At 41.8% G+C, this 17,571-nt stretch overlaps 1 protein-coding gene across 4 annotated transcripts in view; it reads left to right on the top strand.

Annotated features, from left to right (window-relative positions):
- The window catches only part of PTPRM (protein tyrosine phosphatase receptor type M), a 660,428-nt gene that overhangs the window by 374,133 nt on the left and 268,724 nt on the right, over positions 1–17,571 (top strand). For all 4 annotated transcript variants that reach the window (XM_070361479.1, XM_070361481.1, XM_070361480.1 and 1 more), the window contains exons 8-9: positions 4,439–4,747; positions 9,261–9,370. In XM_070361479.1, the coding sequence (XP_070217580.1) occupies positions 4,439–4,747; positions 9,261–9,370 (419 nt within the window). The remainder of the gene's footprint in view (positions 1–4,438; positions 4,748–9,260; positions 9,371–17,571) is intronic.

Below are 17,571 nucleotides of genomic sequence, written 5' to 3' on the forward strand. Positions count from 1 at the left end.
AATGAAAGGTAAAGGGCAGGGTTCCAGAGAAACGAGCTGTGAATTGAACCTGCAGTGGAAATTGATCCTATCACTCAGTTTCTGCCCTTACCCGAGGAAGAACAGGACTGGCTACGTGAGGAGGCGGGGTCCCCAGCTAAATAGGATTGCCAGAGTGCTGGAGGCCAGAACCAGCTCACTGGTCCCTCAGGTCAGGGCTGCAAGTGTCAGGTGTCTCTGCTTGAAACCCGACTCAAAGTGGCAGAAAGAGAACAGAGGGGAAGATGCTGCCAGTGGTGCTGGCAGGGAAACCAGTGAGAAGTCCCTGCTGAAGCTTCAGGCATGACAGCCACCACGCTCCTCAGGGATACTGCTCTGGTCACTTATTGTGAGCCCATGGGCCCAGACTGGGCCCCCTGGCCTCGTGACTGGTGCCAACGATGCCTTCTGGTACCCATTCCACTGAGGGCAAAGGGATTGTGAAGAGAAGTTACTGGCCTTGGAATCCACACAGATCCTCCAAAACATCTTTAAGATTGTGAGAAAGGATAGACATATATTCCCCAACTAGTGACTATGACTCACTACCCTGTCATCTGGCTTCCCTGGTGGCTCAGATGGCAAAGAATCTGCCTGCAATGCAGGAGACCCGGGTTCAATCCCTGGGTCGGGAAAATCCCCTTGAGAAGGGAATAGAAACCCACTCCAGTATTCTTGCCTAGGAAATCCCATGGACAGAGGAGCCTGGCAGACTACAGTCCATAGGGTCTCAAACAGTTGGACACCACTTAGTGACTGAGCAAGCACACACAAAATGTGGTTCAGCAAATTGAAGACACTCCCTGAGTTTCATAGCGAGTGAGTACCTGGACTCAGATTAGTACCCAAGGCTCCTACGACCACCTCCAGTGGCATTCGTCGTTACAGAAGAGTGTTTTTTTTGTCACCTCCAGGACAGCTTCTCCTATTCGAGGAGCAAATTTATTTATTTACTTTTGGCTGTGCTGGGGCTTCATTGCTGTGTGCGGGCTCTCTCTAGTTTTGGAGAGCAGGGGCTGCTCTCTGGTTGTGGTGTGAGGGCTGCTCGTTGCAGTGGTTTCTCTCGTTGTAGTGCACGGGCTCTAGGCACATGGGCTTCAGCCGTTGAGGCTCGGGGGCTAATGAGTTGTGGTTTGCTGGACCTAGAGCATACAGGCTTCAATATTTGTGGTGCACGGGCTCAGTAGTGGTGCTGCATGGGCTTAGTTGCTCTGAGGCATGTAGAATCTTCCTGGACCAGGGATTGAACCCATATCACCTGAATTGGCAGGTGGATTCTTATCCACTGCTCCACCAGGGAAGTCCAAAATTAAAATATTTAAGAAAAGAAATATTCTGTTTGGAAAAGCTTCTGCAAGATGGTTTTGTTTGCACTGATCAGGAACAAGATGCAAACCAGTCTGGACAACCCTGCTTCCATTTAAGACTCAGGACTCACACAGCCTCCATCTCTGGTCTCTTAATACCATCTGTGACAATCAGGACTCTGGGGACTTGGTCATAGAGATGGTTGTTTGTGCTAGGCTTAGCTGTTTGACTTGGCGAGTTTACAGGAAGACATCACTTTACCATGATGTGATTCTGAGAGGTAATAACAGACGGGAAGAGAGCATGTACTTCAAGACAGCTTGACCAGTAGACAGAGTCTTTGTTGTTTTATCCTGGGGCTTAATTCACAAGTGTGTGTTCTTGGCTAAGGAGTATTAAAATGATGCAGGCTTACTTCTGCAGGAGAAAGTAGTTTTTCTAGTGAAATTAAGTTATAACTGCACTGCTTGTTGAAATTAATATCTGAAGCATTTAGTCATTTAGTAAGTAAAATTGATGAAAACCTTGGAAAAGTGCTTTAGAACAGTCCTTGTGGAGACTTGTGATTAATAGGGAAAGGAGTGAATAGATGCACGTTAATCTGTTTATATAAGGGATCTGGAGTGTATTAAAAGTTTTTGTAAGCATTCAACTAATGAATCATTATATAAAATTAGACATTGCCTTTGGATGGTCAAAAGTCAGTAGACTGGAAAACACCTTCAGTGTTATCACTAGGTAACTTATTTGTTATATTTTCCCGAACACTAGTAATTTAAATATGAAAAAATTGATTCAGTAAAATGGAACGTTCCATGAGCATCTTCCACTCAGGATTCTCCAGGGAAATTTTTCCTCACTTGTCCTTGGTTCCTAGAGTTATTATAGCACAGAGTAGCATGAATGGTTATGATTAACCTTGTGTTAGGGTTTGAACAGATAACTGGCAGATAAACCCCGTCTCACAAATGCAAACCCAGAACACTATTTCACATGAATCGTTTCATTTGTTGAAGACCACAAGAAAAGGGGGTTCCCTAAGTTCTCTCTAGGCCCTAAATAATGGAGAAAACAAGGAATTTACACACAATGAAAAGCAAGGTATGAACATCAGTGATAGTCCAGACAGGTTTCTGGTGGCTAAACATTATAGGTGTGGTTGTCTGGAAAACCAAGGCTGGGGAATGTGCCCTGGGGCCCAGCTTCCGTGGAACCAGAGGGAGTAGCGGGAAGGGTTCTTCCCAGCACTTTAGTCCCAAGGTTACATTCACAGGACTTTATTCTAGTTTGCATCCCTTGATCTTGTTTCTCGTGGAGTTTTACGGGTCTTAATGTGTGGTTTTTTAAAAAATCTGATTGTCTTTATTTTGGTGGACACACCAGTAGGGTGGCAACAGCGTATGTTTCATTGTCAAACATACAAATGCAGAGCCACGGTCACTCCTTGACCTTGAGCAACTTGTTGACCCCATCATGGTCACAGTGTTTTCATTTCTATCTTGGGAAAAACTGGATTGTTGAGGAGTGGAGATTATATATACAAAACAACCCATACATAGGAAGTGCACACACAGGACACAGTAGCTGTTATTTCTCCAGTTTTCATGGGTATTTCCCCTTTCCAATTATAGATCTCTTTATAGGTCATAAATGGTAACCACCTTCAGGAAAACAAAAATCAAAATATATGGATCAACTGAATGTATGGATATACTAAAGTAAATATTTTAGATTAGGTGCTCCCCAAACCCATAAGAGTCAGACACGACTGAGCAACTTCACTTTCACTTTCTACTTTCATGCATTGGAGAAGGAAATGGCAACCCACTCAAGTGTTCTTGCCTGGAGAATCCCATGGACGGAGAAGCCTGGTAGGCTGCAGTCCATGGGGTCGCACACAGTCAGACACGACTGAACCAACTTAGCAGCAGCAGCAGCAGCAAACCCATAAAAGTAAACTTCTTAGAAAGATGCAAGGTATATCATAGGGCTCAGTATATGTTTTATAATTAGTATTATTGTATTTTCATCATCATTTCCATAAATAAGTTTAGGCTTTCTCATAAATAACAAAGTACTACTGTATAGCACAGGGTACTGTATTCAATATCCTGTGAGAAACCATAATGGAAGAGAATATAAAAATAGAATATATTTGTATAACTAAATCACTTTTCTATATGGCAGAAATTACCACAACATTGTAAATCAACTGTACTTCATTAAAAAATAAATATGCATGAAAAAGCTTTCTCTGTATATATTCTTTCTCTTAAGCCAATCAGAATGCTCATATTCCTGCAAATCATTTAGATTTCTAAGTTCCAAACTCTGTCCCTGGAGCTTGGGCTGAGGAACAACACTGAGACCCGATCAGGGGTAGGAAAGAATTACTTCAGTAGTGACTGTGTGGAATTCTCTGTAAATCAAAATCTGAAAAGGCTAGAGTTCTGCTCAGAAGTTTATACTCTTTAATCATTGTATTTCATGCTGAATTTGGAAGCTTTTACTTTTATGTTTTCTAATTCCATAATTATGAATTAATTTAAAAAGATAAAAAGTATATGCATCAGTTAGCATGGAGATTAGTTTTGTGTATCAGAACCCCAGAGGAAAGAGCCTTAAATAAAAGCATTGTATTTCCCTCTAATGAAAATTTTGGGAGTAGACCATTCAGGGCTCATATGGTAACCCCGTGATTACCAGGAACCCCACTTCTTTGTTGTCATTGCTTTGAATTCTTCATGTTTAAGTGCAAAATGGTCATGCAAGCTGTCCTAAGTCAAGCTAACAGGACAGAAGGAGGAACAAAGATGGGGAACCCCTTCCTCTCAAGGAGACCCCCCCAGAAACCATTCCTGACATCTTACCTTGTATGCCATCCACCAAAACTTGGGTTCAAGGATCAGACTTCACTGCTTAAGAGGATGGAAACTGTAGTCTTTATTCTGGGTGGCATTATGCCCAGCTAAGTTGTAGAGAGTTTATTCATATGGAAGAAGAGAAAACAAGATATTGGAGACCAATATAATTATCTGTGGCACCTAGGCTTCACCAGAACTTTTATTATCCTTTTCTCTTATGTTTTCTTTTTTCTTCTTTTCCTCCTTAGATCCCATGCGTGGCCCAAGGAAGCTGGAAGTCGTGGAAGTCAAATCTCGACAGATCACCATCCGCTGGGAGCCCTTTGGGTATAACGTGACCCGTTGCCATAGCTACAACCTCACGGTCCATTACTGTTACAAAGTTGGAGGGCAGGAACAGGTGCGAGAGGAAGTGAGCTGGGACACAGAAAACTCACACCCCCAACACACCATCACCAACCTCTCGCCCTATACCAACGTCAGCGTGAAGCTCATCCTCATGAATCCGGAGGGGCGGAAGGAGAGCCAGGAGCTCGTAGTACAGACGGATGAAGATCGTGAGTACTTTGAAGTGATGTGTTTATGTGAAACATGCAGTCTTTCAAAAATGCAGCTTATGTTTCTAACTGAGATCTTTACAATGAAAATGGAAGAAAATTGCTTACCATGTTGAATAACATGTGTCTGTGCTGCATCTGCTGAAACACTGATTAAAAAAGGTGAAGACAATAAAGATACAGAGGCTTGTTTTAATTTTTATGTCACATAATTAGTTTTCTACATACGATAATCCTACATGGCTCCGAATAGTTCTTCGTTCAAATTTTGTCATCATGTTGGGACTGAGGTGTTGTTTGGGTATTAGATTATCTATAGGAAGGACTTATTCATATGGCATTCTGAAACATTTTTCATAATTCAGATTAAAATTCAGCCCCAGATAGAGGCTGCCTTTGCTCTTCAGCACAGTGCTAAGAAATTACCACATGAGGTCGGTGGTCAAGTAATAGTCATTCTTTTCCATAGGAACAATGTAATTGAATATTACCTCAATAACCAAGACTTCAATAAATAGACATCTATTAATATGTGTCAGAGTACTTCTGGAGTACTTAGTAGTAGATCATTAGTATTCTAGAAGCCTTATTAATATAAACAGTGATATTACTGTCTATTTTATCTTTCTGCCTTGAGGGTTTTTTCAAACTATATTTTAAATTGAAGTCTAGTTAATTTGCAGTGCTAGCTTCAGGTGTACTGCAGAGTTTTTATATATATATATATAGAGAGAGATATACATAGAAATAAATATATATGTTTATATATATATCATATATATGATATATATGTATATATAACTCTGCAGTACACTGGAGGCTAATAATACGTATGTATATATAAGTATATATACAACTGAATATATATAAATATAGGTGTACATTCTTGTTAAGATTCTTTCCCATCATAGGTTATTGCAAGATATTAGGTACAGTTCCCTGTTGTACAGTTCCCTAGGTACAGCAGGTCCCTGTTGTTTATCTATTTTATATACAGTAGTGTGTGTGTGTTCATCTCTACTTCCTACTTTATCTCTTCCCGCTCCCTCCTTCCCCTTTGGTAACATAAGTTTGGTTTCTGTCTGTGAGTCTACTTCTGTTTTGTCCATAAGTTCATGTGTATTGTTTTTTAAATTCCACATGTAAATGACATCATGTGATGTTTGTCTTTGTCTGACTTACTTCACTTAATATGCTGATAGGTTGTTCTTTTCTCTCAACTTCCACTGCCTACATCCAGCTCTCATTTTATTCTGAAACTTCTGTAGTAGTTTTTGACCTTTCTTTGTAGTCCCAGCTTCTCCCGTTCCAGGGCCCCCTCCCCACTCGCTAAGCTTACATGTAAAATACCTTTTTATCACCTCCCTGTCTGCACAAGAGCCGTCAGTGGCTCTCCCTGCCCACATCTGCATTGTCAAGGCCCTTGGTGTTCCTGGTGCAGACTCTAGACCTGGGAGCCTCTCCTCCCACACGGCATCCTGCAGAGCAGTCCTCTGGGCACGGGTCCCAGTGCACACCCCTCGCATCGGAGCGCCCCACAGTCTGTCCTCTGCACATCCCTCCCACCCGCCCGCCTCCATTCCACCTCCTCCACTACCCTCCAGAGTGCTCCTCAGTTTCAGGTCCTTCATGAAGCTGTCTTCAGCTCTTCCCACCCTTATTCTCCACATCCTCTGACCTTATTGCACTTGACAAGATCTTTAAATATCTGAGCCTTAATTTCCTTGTCTGAGGAGCAAGAATCATACAGTTCTCCAGCATTTTAGGGTTAGAAGGCATTTTCATCCAGGGCTGTTTGTGGTTAAGAGAAGAGTCTTTAGTAGGTGAGTGTTATTATTGTTGTTGTAACAGATCAAATCAACTTCTCTTGACTCTTACTTATTCTCTCATTATATTACACGTGATTTTTCCCTCTTAACTGTAAATTACTTGAGAGAAGAAGCCATCTATTTTTTTTCTATAGCAATATGGATGATGTTGAGTAGGCAATAAGCACTCAAAATACTTTGTTAGTCATTAAATAGAAGAGTAAAGTTTGCTAATAATCTTTTAATTCAGGCTTAAATCAGCAGTAGTTTTCCGTCATATGAGTGGGATGTCAAATTCAGTCTTTCGTAGAGATAAGAGATGTTATGCTGAGGCGTGAACCCACCAAAACTTTGAGGTTTCAAATTGACATGAACGGAGAATTCTGTTAAGTGCTGTTGAAACATGAGGTTAGAGTAAGTTACTTATCCATTAGTGTGTTTAAAGTAGCTTGCTAGTCCCCAGAGTTGGGCATGCATGACTTCCAAGCAAAAACCTATTGTTTTCATAGCATACCAGCATCTAGTTAATTAGAAAAACTTTGATTTCAAATTATATTTCTTAACAAGAACAAACGAAAAAAGACTTCAAAAAAGGCAGAAAAGGACAGAAAGAGAAAAATGGATAATACTGAGCTCTAAGAAAAAAACTTGAAGTGTCACTATCTGCCACTAATAAAGGCTACAGTTCATTGTACATTGTGAGTTTTATTATAGTATAATAATTTTGTTGAAATATCATTTATTTTATGAGAAAATATGTGGGAAAGATGTATTTTTTATTGGTGTTATGAGTGTCACTAGACAGGGCTCAATTCCACAAACTTAGATATATTATGGTTCAGTACTCCAAATCATGAATTTCTACAACTTCTAAAAACCAGTGTCAGACCTAAGTTCCCATGAAGTGCTATCTTCCTAATTTAACTAACCTTTCTGCTATTTTATTTTAATCACTTGATCTGTTCTTGACCTAAAAGCAATTATATGAATCCCATTTAGGTTTTCCTGTTGTTAACATTTTCACGATTAAGGCCTCCAGTACATTTTATTAAGTTTATCCTTTTAAGATACCCTCTGTGCAACATCATTTTGACAATCTATTTTTAAAATTTTACTCCCATTTATACTAATTGAATTAAGTCAAAGATTTGTTTTTTCTAAGTTTTTGCCCTCCTTGCACCTGTACATAGATTAATGAAAGTCAAAGTGTTAGTTGCTCAGTTGTGTCTGACTCTTTGTGACCCCATGGACTATAGCCAGCCAGGCTTCTCTGTCTGTGGGATTCTCCAGGTAAGACTGGAGTGTGTAACTATTCCATTCTCCAGGGGAACTTCCCAACCCAGGCATCGAACCCGGGTCTGCTGCATTGCAGGTGGATTCTTTACTGTCTGAGCCACCAGGGAAGCCCTGCATAAATTTATACACATTTTGAAGTCAGAAGATTGTCATAAAGCAGTAAAACCACACACATCATAATCATCTTGATACTTTTAGGAACCTGATGACGTCAAAATAAACACTGTCAAGGTCAAGGAGAAGAGAATGAGTCGAGCTTTCTCTGGTTTGGCCCATCATAGTCCGACTTCTGACTGTGTGGAACATTTTAGTCTCAGAGCCCAGAATCCAAATTTTCTTGGAATTCACCAGTATCATCACTCCTTAAATATCTTGTTTCTTTGCTTCACTATAGTTTCTCATCAATTCCTTCAATCTGGAACAACTGTAACTATTTTTTTATATATATATATATATATATATATATATATGTATTTAGAGTTTTGGAATTAGGGATCAACTTATTCCAACTTCCTCATTTTAGAAATGAGACATCTGAGAACTATGAAGGGTCAGTGCATTGCCCAGATTTCACTGTTTAATCCCTGGAAAGTCTTAAATCAGAGCCCAGGCCTCCCCTCTGAATCAGTGATATTTTTTCTGCTATGCCCCACTTAGTTCTATTTAGAGTAGCTGTCAATATCCTCCCTCTATAGGTAGCCCATCAACTAAACAAATATGTACAACCTTTGTGTCCTCTTGAGATGCTGGTCAGTCTTTCCAGTTGGCACAATCTCAGCAACTCTTAAGGGCTCCTCATACCCTCCACCAGCTAACAAAACATTTCTCTAGTGTTTATCAAATCATGAGCTGACTTGGGTTGTTTCTCCTCTTTGGTTATTATGAATAGTGCTTCTCTTAATATTTGTGTACAAGCCTTCACGTGACCAGTCTTTTCAGTTCCCTTGGATATATACCTAGGAGTTAAGTTGCTGAGTCATATGGTGGTTTATCTATGTTTAACCATCTTCCAAAGTGGCTGCACCAGTTTACATTCCCATGAGTTAATGTGTAGGAATTCCCATCATTCCACATCCTTCTTTATTTCTGAACAATAAAAAAAAGTTTATTTACAAAATAAAAAAAAAGTTTATTTACAAAAATAAAAAAAGTTTATTTACAAGACTTGAATTGTCTGATTCAAACATTTTAGAGAAAAAAATGGGATGAAATTCTTTTCTTTATAAAGACAGTATAGCCAAAATGGTTTTAAATTCCAGGTTTTTGCCAGAAAGTGGAATATATCTATCAATATAATCTTTTGACTCAATAGAGAGTTAAAAACCTATGAAGTCTAGAAAAACTTTTTTTTTTTTTTCTTTCTCTTTTTTTTTTTTATTGAAATACATATCGATTTCCCCCACTTCTAGTTCCAGGCGCTGTTCTTACTGAATCCATCCAAGGAAGTACCTTTGAAGAGAAGATATTCCTTCAATGGCGAGAACCAATTGAAACCTATGGTATCATCACTCTCTATGAGGTAAGATACACCTTGTTAGTAATTTACTTTTTTACTATAACTTGTCTGGTTGCTCACCTATCTAGTATTTAAAAATACATAGCGGCATCATGCCTTTTAAGAAGTGGAATGCTTTCACTAGTTATAATGGTTACTGAATAGAAGCAGAAATAATTAAAGATGGGTTTTCAAATTATGAATAATTTCAGGATGTATACTCACAGTGATTTAGATGTGTCCAGATTACCTGTTATTGTATGAAAAGCCACAACATGACATAGTTTAAAAATGACTTTTTTTTTTTTTTGCTTTTTTTGCCACTTTATTTTTTTAATCGAAGGATAATTGCTTTACAGAATTCTGTGGTTTTCTGTCAGACATCAGTAGGTATATACATAATGTATAATCATCCATAGGTACACCCATGTCTACTCCTCCCAAACCTCCCCCCTACCCCAGCCTTCTAGACTGTCACAGGGTCCCTGTTTGAGTTCCCTGAGTCATACAGCAAATTCCCATTGGGAGACCCTGATGCTGGGAAAGATTGAGGGCAGGAGGAGAAGGGGATGACAGAGGATGAGATGGTTGGATGGAATCACTGACACAATGGACGTGGGTTTGGGTGGACTCTGGGAGTTGGTGATGAACAGGCGTGCTGCGGTTCATGGGGTCACAAAGAGTCGGACACAACTGAGCGACTGAACTGAACTGATCCATTTTACATATGGTAATGTAAGTTTCCATGTTACTCTCTCCATATATCTCACCCTCTTCCTCCTCCCCTCCCTAAAATCACCTTTACTAAAAACAATGTGTTCTGTAGTACATATTAGTTTGGGCTTCCCAGATGACGCTAGTTGTGAAGAACTGCCTGCCAGTACAGGAGATGAAAGAGACACGGGTTTGATCACTGGGTCAGGAAGATTCCCCTGAAGGAGGAAATGGCAGCCCACTCCAATATTCTTGCCTGGAGAAATCTCATGGACAGAGGAGCCTGGCGGGCTACAGTCAATAGGGTTGCAAAGAGTAGGACACGACTGAAGCAACTTAGCAGGCATTCGCAGTATATACATTATTTAGGAGGCAACCATGGCCTCCTGTCCTTGCCAGCTCTAAACTCCTCTGAAAGTGAAAGTGAAATCGCTCAGTTGTGTCCAGCTCTTTGCGGCCCCCTGGACTGTAGCCCACCAGGCTCCTCCTTCCGTGGAATTTTCTAGGCAAGAGTACTGGAGTGGGTTGCCATTTCCTTCTCCAAGGGATCTTCCCCATCCAGGGATCGAACCCAGGTCTCCTGCTTTGTGGGCAGATGCTTTACCATCTGAGCCACCAGGGAATCCTTAAACTCCTTTACTCCTGAATTATAGAACCCTGATGATCCAATTAGCAGAGTCACTAGACATTGTCTTGGGTTAGCAACAGAATAATTTCTCTTGGTTTCTTATAGACTATAGACTTCTGTGACATAGTTTTGCCTGTTGATAGCAGAGCAGAACCTGATGACTTGTTCAGGGGGAAAAAATGACAGCCCTAGTGGGGTGGCAGTCATCATCACATCTGTATGAGCATGATTTCACTCTGCCTATTGTCATAGAAACAAGCAGGTGCATTTTTTTCAAGCTAGCACTTATATGAATGCAAATTCAACAAAATTATATGTTGTTAGGTTTCTGAAATTTGCAGGCTTTCTTCCCATGGGACCTTTACCTGAATACCTTTCAAAGCTACTGACAAAGCTGGGAAAGATTTGCTGTCAGACAGTCATCACTGGTGACCCGTCTCCCTGACCCAACTAGCCTCACAGTTATGCTTCCTTGTACCTTTGGAAAATTGGTATTGAAATGCAAAAAAAAAAAAAATGTTGTTCATTGAAAGCTAAACAAAGTAAGAGGAAAGGAAAAAAGTTGATTTTCGTGTGGAATGATTGACACTTTCCTAGGCTGCTTCATGGTAAAAGAATAGAGTGTTATGAAAATTCATGCCTCTGCTTTTGTAGAGTTGTTTTTTACAATCAAGTCAAACAGGTTCTTTTTTAACTCTGTGATCAGAATCTTTTAGTTAATACTTTTGGCCCCATGACCACTTTTTAGTTCTGCCTTCTAGATTCTTAGGATAACAGAATATTTTACTAAAAAATATACAATCTTTGAAATCAATGTTAAGTTCCAAGAAATTGGTCCACTTTCCTGAAAGCCACATGTTGATATCTAGGCAGACAGAAAATAAAGACAAGATTCTATTTTTCTGATCCCATGGAGCATAATCTTTGTATAAAAAGTAGCTTTTATTTTTTTATTTTTTTAAGAAGTAGCTTTTATATAAAAACAATAGGAATCATAATTCAGAAACAGAACCCATTAATCTCTCTGATTCAACAGCAAAGATGTCCCAGTTGACACTGATCTAAACGCTACTACAAAAGGGCTGTGTGAATGTGTCATAAAGTGAAGTGAAAGTTTCTCAATCATGTCCAACTCTTTGCAACCCCATGGACTATACAATCCATGGTATTCTCTAGGCCAGAATACTGGAGTGGGTAGCCTTTCCCTTCTACAGGGGATCTTCCCAACCCAGGGATTGAACCCAGGTCTCCTGCATTGCAGGTGGATTCTTTACCAGCTGAGCCACAAGGGAAACCCACTGTGTCATAAACCAGGTCTTAAAACTCAAATATAGGTAAGAAGAGGGCTTCCCAGGTGGCGCAGTTGGTAAAGAATCCGCTTGCAATTCAGAAGACGCAAGAGATGCAGGTTGATCCCTGGGTCAGGAAGATCCCTTGGAGGAGGGCATGGCTATCCACTCCAGTATTATTACCTGGGAAATTCCATAGACAGAGGAGCCTGATGGGCTCTAGGCCATAGGGTCACAAAGAGTTGGACATGACTGAGCAACCAAGCATAGTACAGTATCAAAATGCAAACACCACATATCGAGCCTGGTTAAGGAAGTTTATCAGTTATTACTAGCTTCCCTCATAGCTCAGTTGACAAAGAATCCGCCTGCAATGCGGGAGACCCCGGGGTTCGATTCCTGGGTTGGGAAGATCCCTGGAGAAGGGACAGGCTACCCACCCCAGTATTCTTGGGCTTCCCTTGTGGCTCAGCTGGTAAAGAATCTGCCTGCAATGCAGGAGACGTGGGTTCAATCCCTGGGTTGGGAAGATCCCCTGGAGAAAGGAAAGGCAACCCACTCCAGTATTCTGGCCTGGAGAATTCCATGGACTATACAGTCCATGGGGTTGCAAAGAGTCAGACATGACTGAGCAACATTCACTTTTCCCCAGTGCACAGGAATACATGTCCCAGTATTTTCATTGTCCTCACTAACTGTATATGGCCTCCAGGCTGTTAGTCATGAGAGTAACACATCAACAAGCGTTAAAAAAAAAAGAAACCACTTAGTATGTATAAGATGCTGGAAGAGGACAAACTATATAAGATCCCTCCCTCCTCTTTTAGAAGTAAGCAGTCCCGTCAGCAACTAAGTATAGAAAAGAATGAAATGAGAACCACGTGTTGCTTCCATGCAGCAGTGCGTGCAAGATTGTCAGGCACATAGTAAAGAACAGTCTGGAGTCGTCAGCTGATTGGGGATGTAGACAGTCGGAGCATTGAAAATCCCTCAAAACGCCCAGCCTGGAGAGCTGGGCTCAGTGAGCCAGGGTCCCCTCAAAGGAAGAAAGTCAAAGTGTTAGTTGCTCAGTCACGTCCGACTCTGGGACCACGTGGACTGTAGCCTTTGTTCCTGGGATTCTCCAGGCAAGAATACTGGAGCGGGTTGCCATTTCCTTCTCCACGGGGTCTTCCCAACCCAGGGATTGAACTCAGGACTCCCGAAATGCAGGCAGATTCTTTACTGTCCGAACCACCAGGGAAGCCCAATGAGACAGATCAAAGGGTGGAGAGAAGGAAAATTGAGGGGCCTGTTTGACATCAGTGTTCCAGGCCTCCTGTGGTACCATGCCAGTTGATATTCATTACTGCTTCTGCCATGATTTTCAACTGGAATGGAAGGAGCTGTGTGTATGGAATTTTCTTTACCCTGTGAACCTTCTGATCCATCACACCTGCTTCTGCTGATACTTTCTTCCCTCCTAACACCTTCCCCTCATTCTCCTTCTAAGGCACTTCTGCTGATCTTTCCTACATTTCAGTCAAATTTTGAACTTTTCCCTGAAGTATCCTAGGTTCTTGTGTCCCCTGGAATCAGATTGTTGCTTCCTCTGATTGCTTGCGCATGCATTGAAGGACCTAGTTAAGGCTGGCTGGCATTGCAGCCATGGTCGGAGATGGGGTGTTATCCCATTTTGGTTCTCTAGGATTCGAAACTTAGTCATGAGAGGGGAAGATGATGCTGGAGTGCCACAGGCCCCAACCTGCCAATCAGAAATCACCCAGTGTGTGCTCCTTCCATCTCACCTAATTGATCCCATGTGTGGTCTGCCTGTCAGTTTGTTTTCAGCATGGGCTTTGTATCAAGTCCCTGGGTTCACCCTGGAACATCAGGGTTCTTTCTTAATAGAGGTGTTGTTAGAATCGACTTGGCCCTCAGCCAGAGAAATGGCCAAGTGTGAGCTGAGCCCTGGACTTCCCTCCTGGGAGTCCCTGCTGGTCATCCACAGCCTGGTACTTGATAGGCACTTCCCAGACATGCCGAATGAGCAAATGAAAAAATAAATACTGAAAAGGCACATTACACTTGGGTGCGAGCGTGGAGCTGGGTGCCCTTCAGACGTACCACTCAGGAGGAGAGGCACTTACTGACCGTTATCAGCTCCTTGCAGGCCGTGGAGTTCAGAGCCAAGTTCACTCTATTTCCAAGGAACCTTTTTATCCCTGGAATTCAGACTCCCAGGGCTCTGGATGAGTTTTAGGATGGAGGAGCCTGGTAGGCTGCAGTCCATGGGGTCGTGAAGAGTTGGACACGACTGAGCGACTTCACTTTGACTTTTCACTTTTATGCATTGGAGAAGGAAATGGCAACCCACTCCAGTGTTCTTGCCTGGAGAATCCCAGGGACGGGGGAGCCTGGTGGGCTGCCGTCTATGGGGTTGCACAGAGTCAGACATGACTGAAGCGACTTAGCAGCAGCAGCAGCATGCACTTTCCAACATTTTGTGTCCACTTGGACACAACAGAGTTGCTCTTTAGGGATTTTTTAGATGAGGGAGAGGGTTCGCTATTTTTTTATTTTAAGAGGAGTTTATACAGGCATTGTAGTGGCTCACTGGTAGAGGATCCACCTGCCAGTGTGGGAGATACAGGTTGATCCCTGGGTCAGGAAGATTTGTCCCCTGGAGGAGAGCATGGCAACCCACACCAGTATTCTTGACTAGGAAATCCCATGGACAGAGGAGCCTGGCCGGTTACAGTCCATGGGGTCCCAAAGAGTTGGACTTGACTTAGCAACTAGACAACAACAAAATGTGCATTGTTATGGGTCAGGAAGAGAGAATTTGTGCTTTTAAATAAATTATTGAGGGGTGTTACCAAAAGAGAGTTAAGAAACCCAGTCTAGCTGATCCTGCAAGGTTATGGCTAGAGGTGAGCCCAAACCCCTCAGGCCTGGTAAAACAGCAAGTTCTCTGATGAAGGCTTTGCTGTTTGCTTTGCCGTTGGCAGCAGCAGAGCGGACATCCTCCTCGCTGCACTGTGAGCATGTCTGTGAGTGCTCACCTGCTCTCCCTGGGAGTTCTCAGGAGAACATACACTGAGGGCCAAATATTTACCTATCACAGTGGGATCAAAAAGAATAAGGTATCACTCTTCAGGAAAAAAAAAAGAGACAGTTATATGGAAAGTTTGAATTCCTTTGTCATGTTTAATCACGATTTTAGACCACAAAGAGCTCTTAGCGCACTCCATGAGTTACTGCCAGATGGACGGTGGGGACACCGTCACAACTCCAGGGTTTAGCAGATCCAGAGATCCTCAGAGTGGGATTGGGAAGGATTTATGAATACTCGGAATGTGAGCTCCAGCTCGAGACAGGGTAGACAGGTCTTTGGTTTCAGTCTTGAACTCCTAGCAGTCTCTCTGAAATCATTCCCTTCTTGTTGTGTTCAGTCGTTAAGTCATGTCGAGCTCTTTGTGACCCCCACAAACTGTAGCCCCCAGATTCCTGTGTCCATGGGATTCTCCAGGCAAGAATACTGGAGTGGTAGTCATTTCCTACTCCAGGGGATCTTCCCAACCCAGGGATCAAACCCACATCTCTTGCATTACAGGTGAATTCTTTACCACTGAGCCACCAGGGAGGCTAGCATGTTCCAATTAGGATGTGTCATAACTTCTAGGTTGCATCTCTCTTTAATCCACCAGATTGCTCCCCCGCCACCAGTCAGTCATCACATTGAGTCACCATGTGAGACCCCAGCCCAGAGCACCGTGCTTGGCACCCAAGAGACATGCAGTAGAGATGTTGTGAATGAGTGAAGTAATGGACTTGGGGGGAGTGGTTATGTTGTCACAGCTTAGATCTGCTTTCTCTGGGGCTCTCAGGGTGGGAGTCAATGTAAGCAGCTAGGTACACAGAGGTGGCATTGAAGTCACTGGACAGGAGCGCGAGTGGACTCAGTCTTACTCTTGACTCTGAGGAACCTTGAGAAGGAAACCAGCGAGAGGGTTAACAGCAGATCTGCTGTCAGACTCTGATGGTGTCGTGCACGGCCGTGATTAATACATACAGCAAACATTTTCTTGCCATTGCTTAGTTGATTCAATCTAAATATTCTCTCAGAGAGGTCTCCTTAATTATAATGACATGGTGTAAATATAAGAAGAAAGAATGTCAGTTATCACTTGGTATAATAACAGTGTTAGTGTTCATGCACATAAATTATAAGTAACTTTAACCTATTCGAAAGCAAGAAAAGTGCTCAGTTTTGTAATTTAAAACTTTTGAATATGCTGCATTTAAAAATTATATCATTACAACCAGGAGAAGTTAGTAATCACCCCTAAAATGCACGTTCTTGAGAAGTTGATGAACTACTTAGAGTGAAATTCTTTCAAGCATCATTTGAAAGGGCAGAATTTAAAAACACCTATGTTATATTTATTTTCACGCAATCCAGACTCATCCAGGGTGCTTTGAACACTGTTATGTGATAAACATCATGAAAACTTCCAGAAATGCACTGAGTCCAAAATGGCAGCTCCTAGTTATTTGAGCATTTTAAGTTTTAGTTAATTCAAATAAAATGACTCATAGCCATGGAAGATGAACTTATGATTACCCAAGGGGGAAAGGGAAGAAGGGATAAATTAGGAGTTTGGGATTAACAGACTGTAGGCTCCCCGGATGGTTCAGTGGTAAAGGGCGGATTCATGTTGATATATGGCAAAACCAATACGATATTGTAAAGTTAAAAAATAAAATTAAATTAAAAAAAAAAGAATCCACCTGCCAATGCAGGAGTTGTGGGTTCAATCCTTGAGTCAGGAAGATCCCCTGGAGAAGGAAATAGCAACCCACTCCAGTATTCTTTCCTAGGAAATCCCATGGACAGAGGAGCCTGGTGGGCTGCAGTCCATGGCCTCACAGAGTCAGACACGACTGAGCACATATCCACCTTGTTGTTTAGTTGCTAAGTTGTCTACATCAACTATACTTCATTTTTTAAAGGATTTTTTCAAATAGTAATAAAGTGAAATAAAATGTTCAGCTTCTCAGTCTCACCAGCCATGTTCCCTGTGCTCCATGGCCACTTGTGATTAGGGGCCACCACGCTGAATAGTGCAGAATAGAACCTTCCCGTCCTGACTGTCCTATTGGACAGCTTTGCTCTGAAGAAGAAAAGTGAATAGGACAGTATCACAAACACCACAGTCATCCATCAAGAGCTGCTGACGAGCGTCTAGGATTTATTTTTGGAGCAGATAACTTTGCCCACATGGAGTAGAACGCTTAAAAGTACCCTTGTTCCCAGTAGACAGTAATCCTCTTCAGTATAAAACCAGACTCTGACCCTTGGGTGAGAGATGAGGCCCTCTCCTTGTCGGGTCTTATCTGTTTGAGTTGGTTGTCTATTTTGTTATTTTGTTTTAAGCCATCTGTAATGTAGTTTTCCAACATGACATTTTGAAAGCAAACAACTTCAAGATATTAGCTTAAACATGAGCTCATTCTTTATGTTCTAATCTACTGGCTTTCAGTTCCTCTGTCTATAAAAGTAATAACTCGTAACAGTTTTGGCCGAGTTCCTGTGCCCGTTCACTGGGTCC

The sequence above is a fragment of the Bos mutus genome, chromosome 24 (genome assembly GCF_027580195.1).
Source record: "Bos mutus isolate GX-2022 chromosome 24, NWIPB_WYAK_1.1, whole genome shotgun sequence".
NCBI lineage: Eukaryota > Metazoa > Chordata > Mammalia > Artiodactyla > Bovidae > Bos > Bos mutus.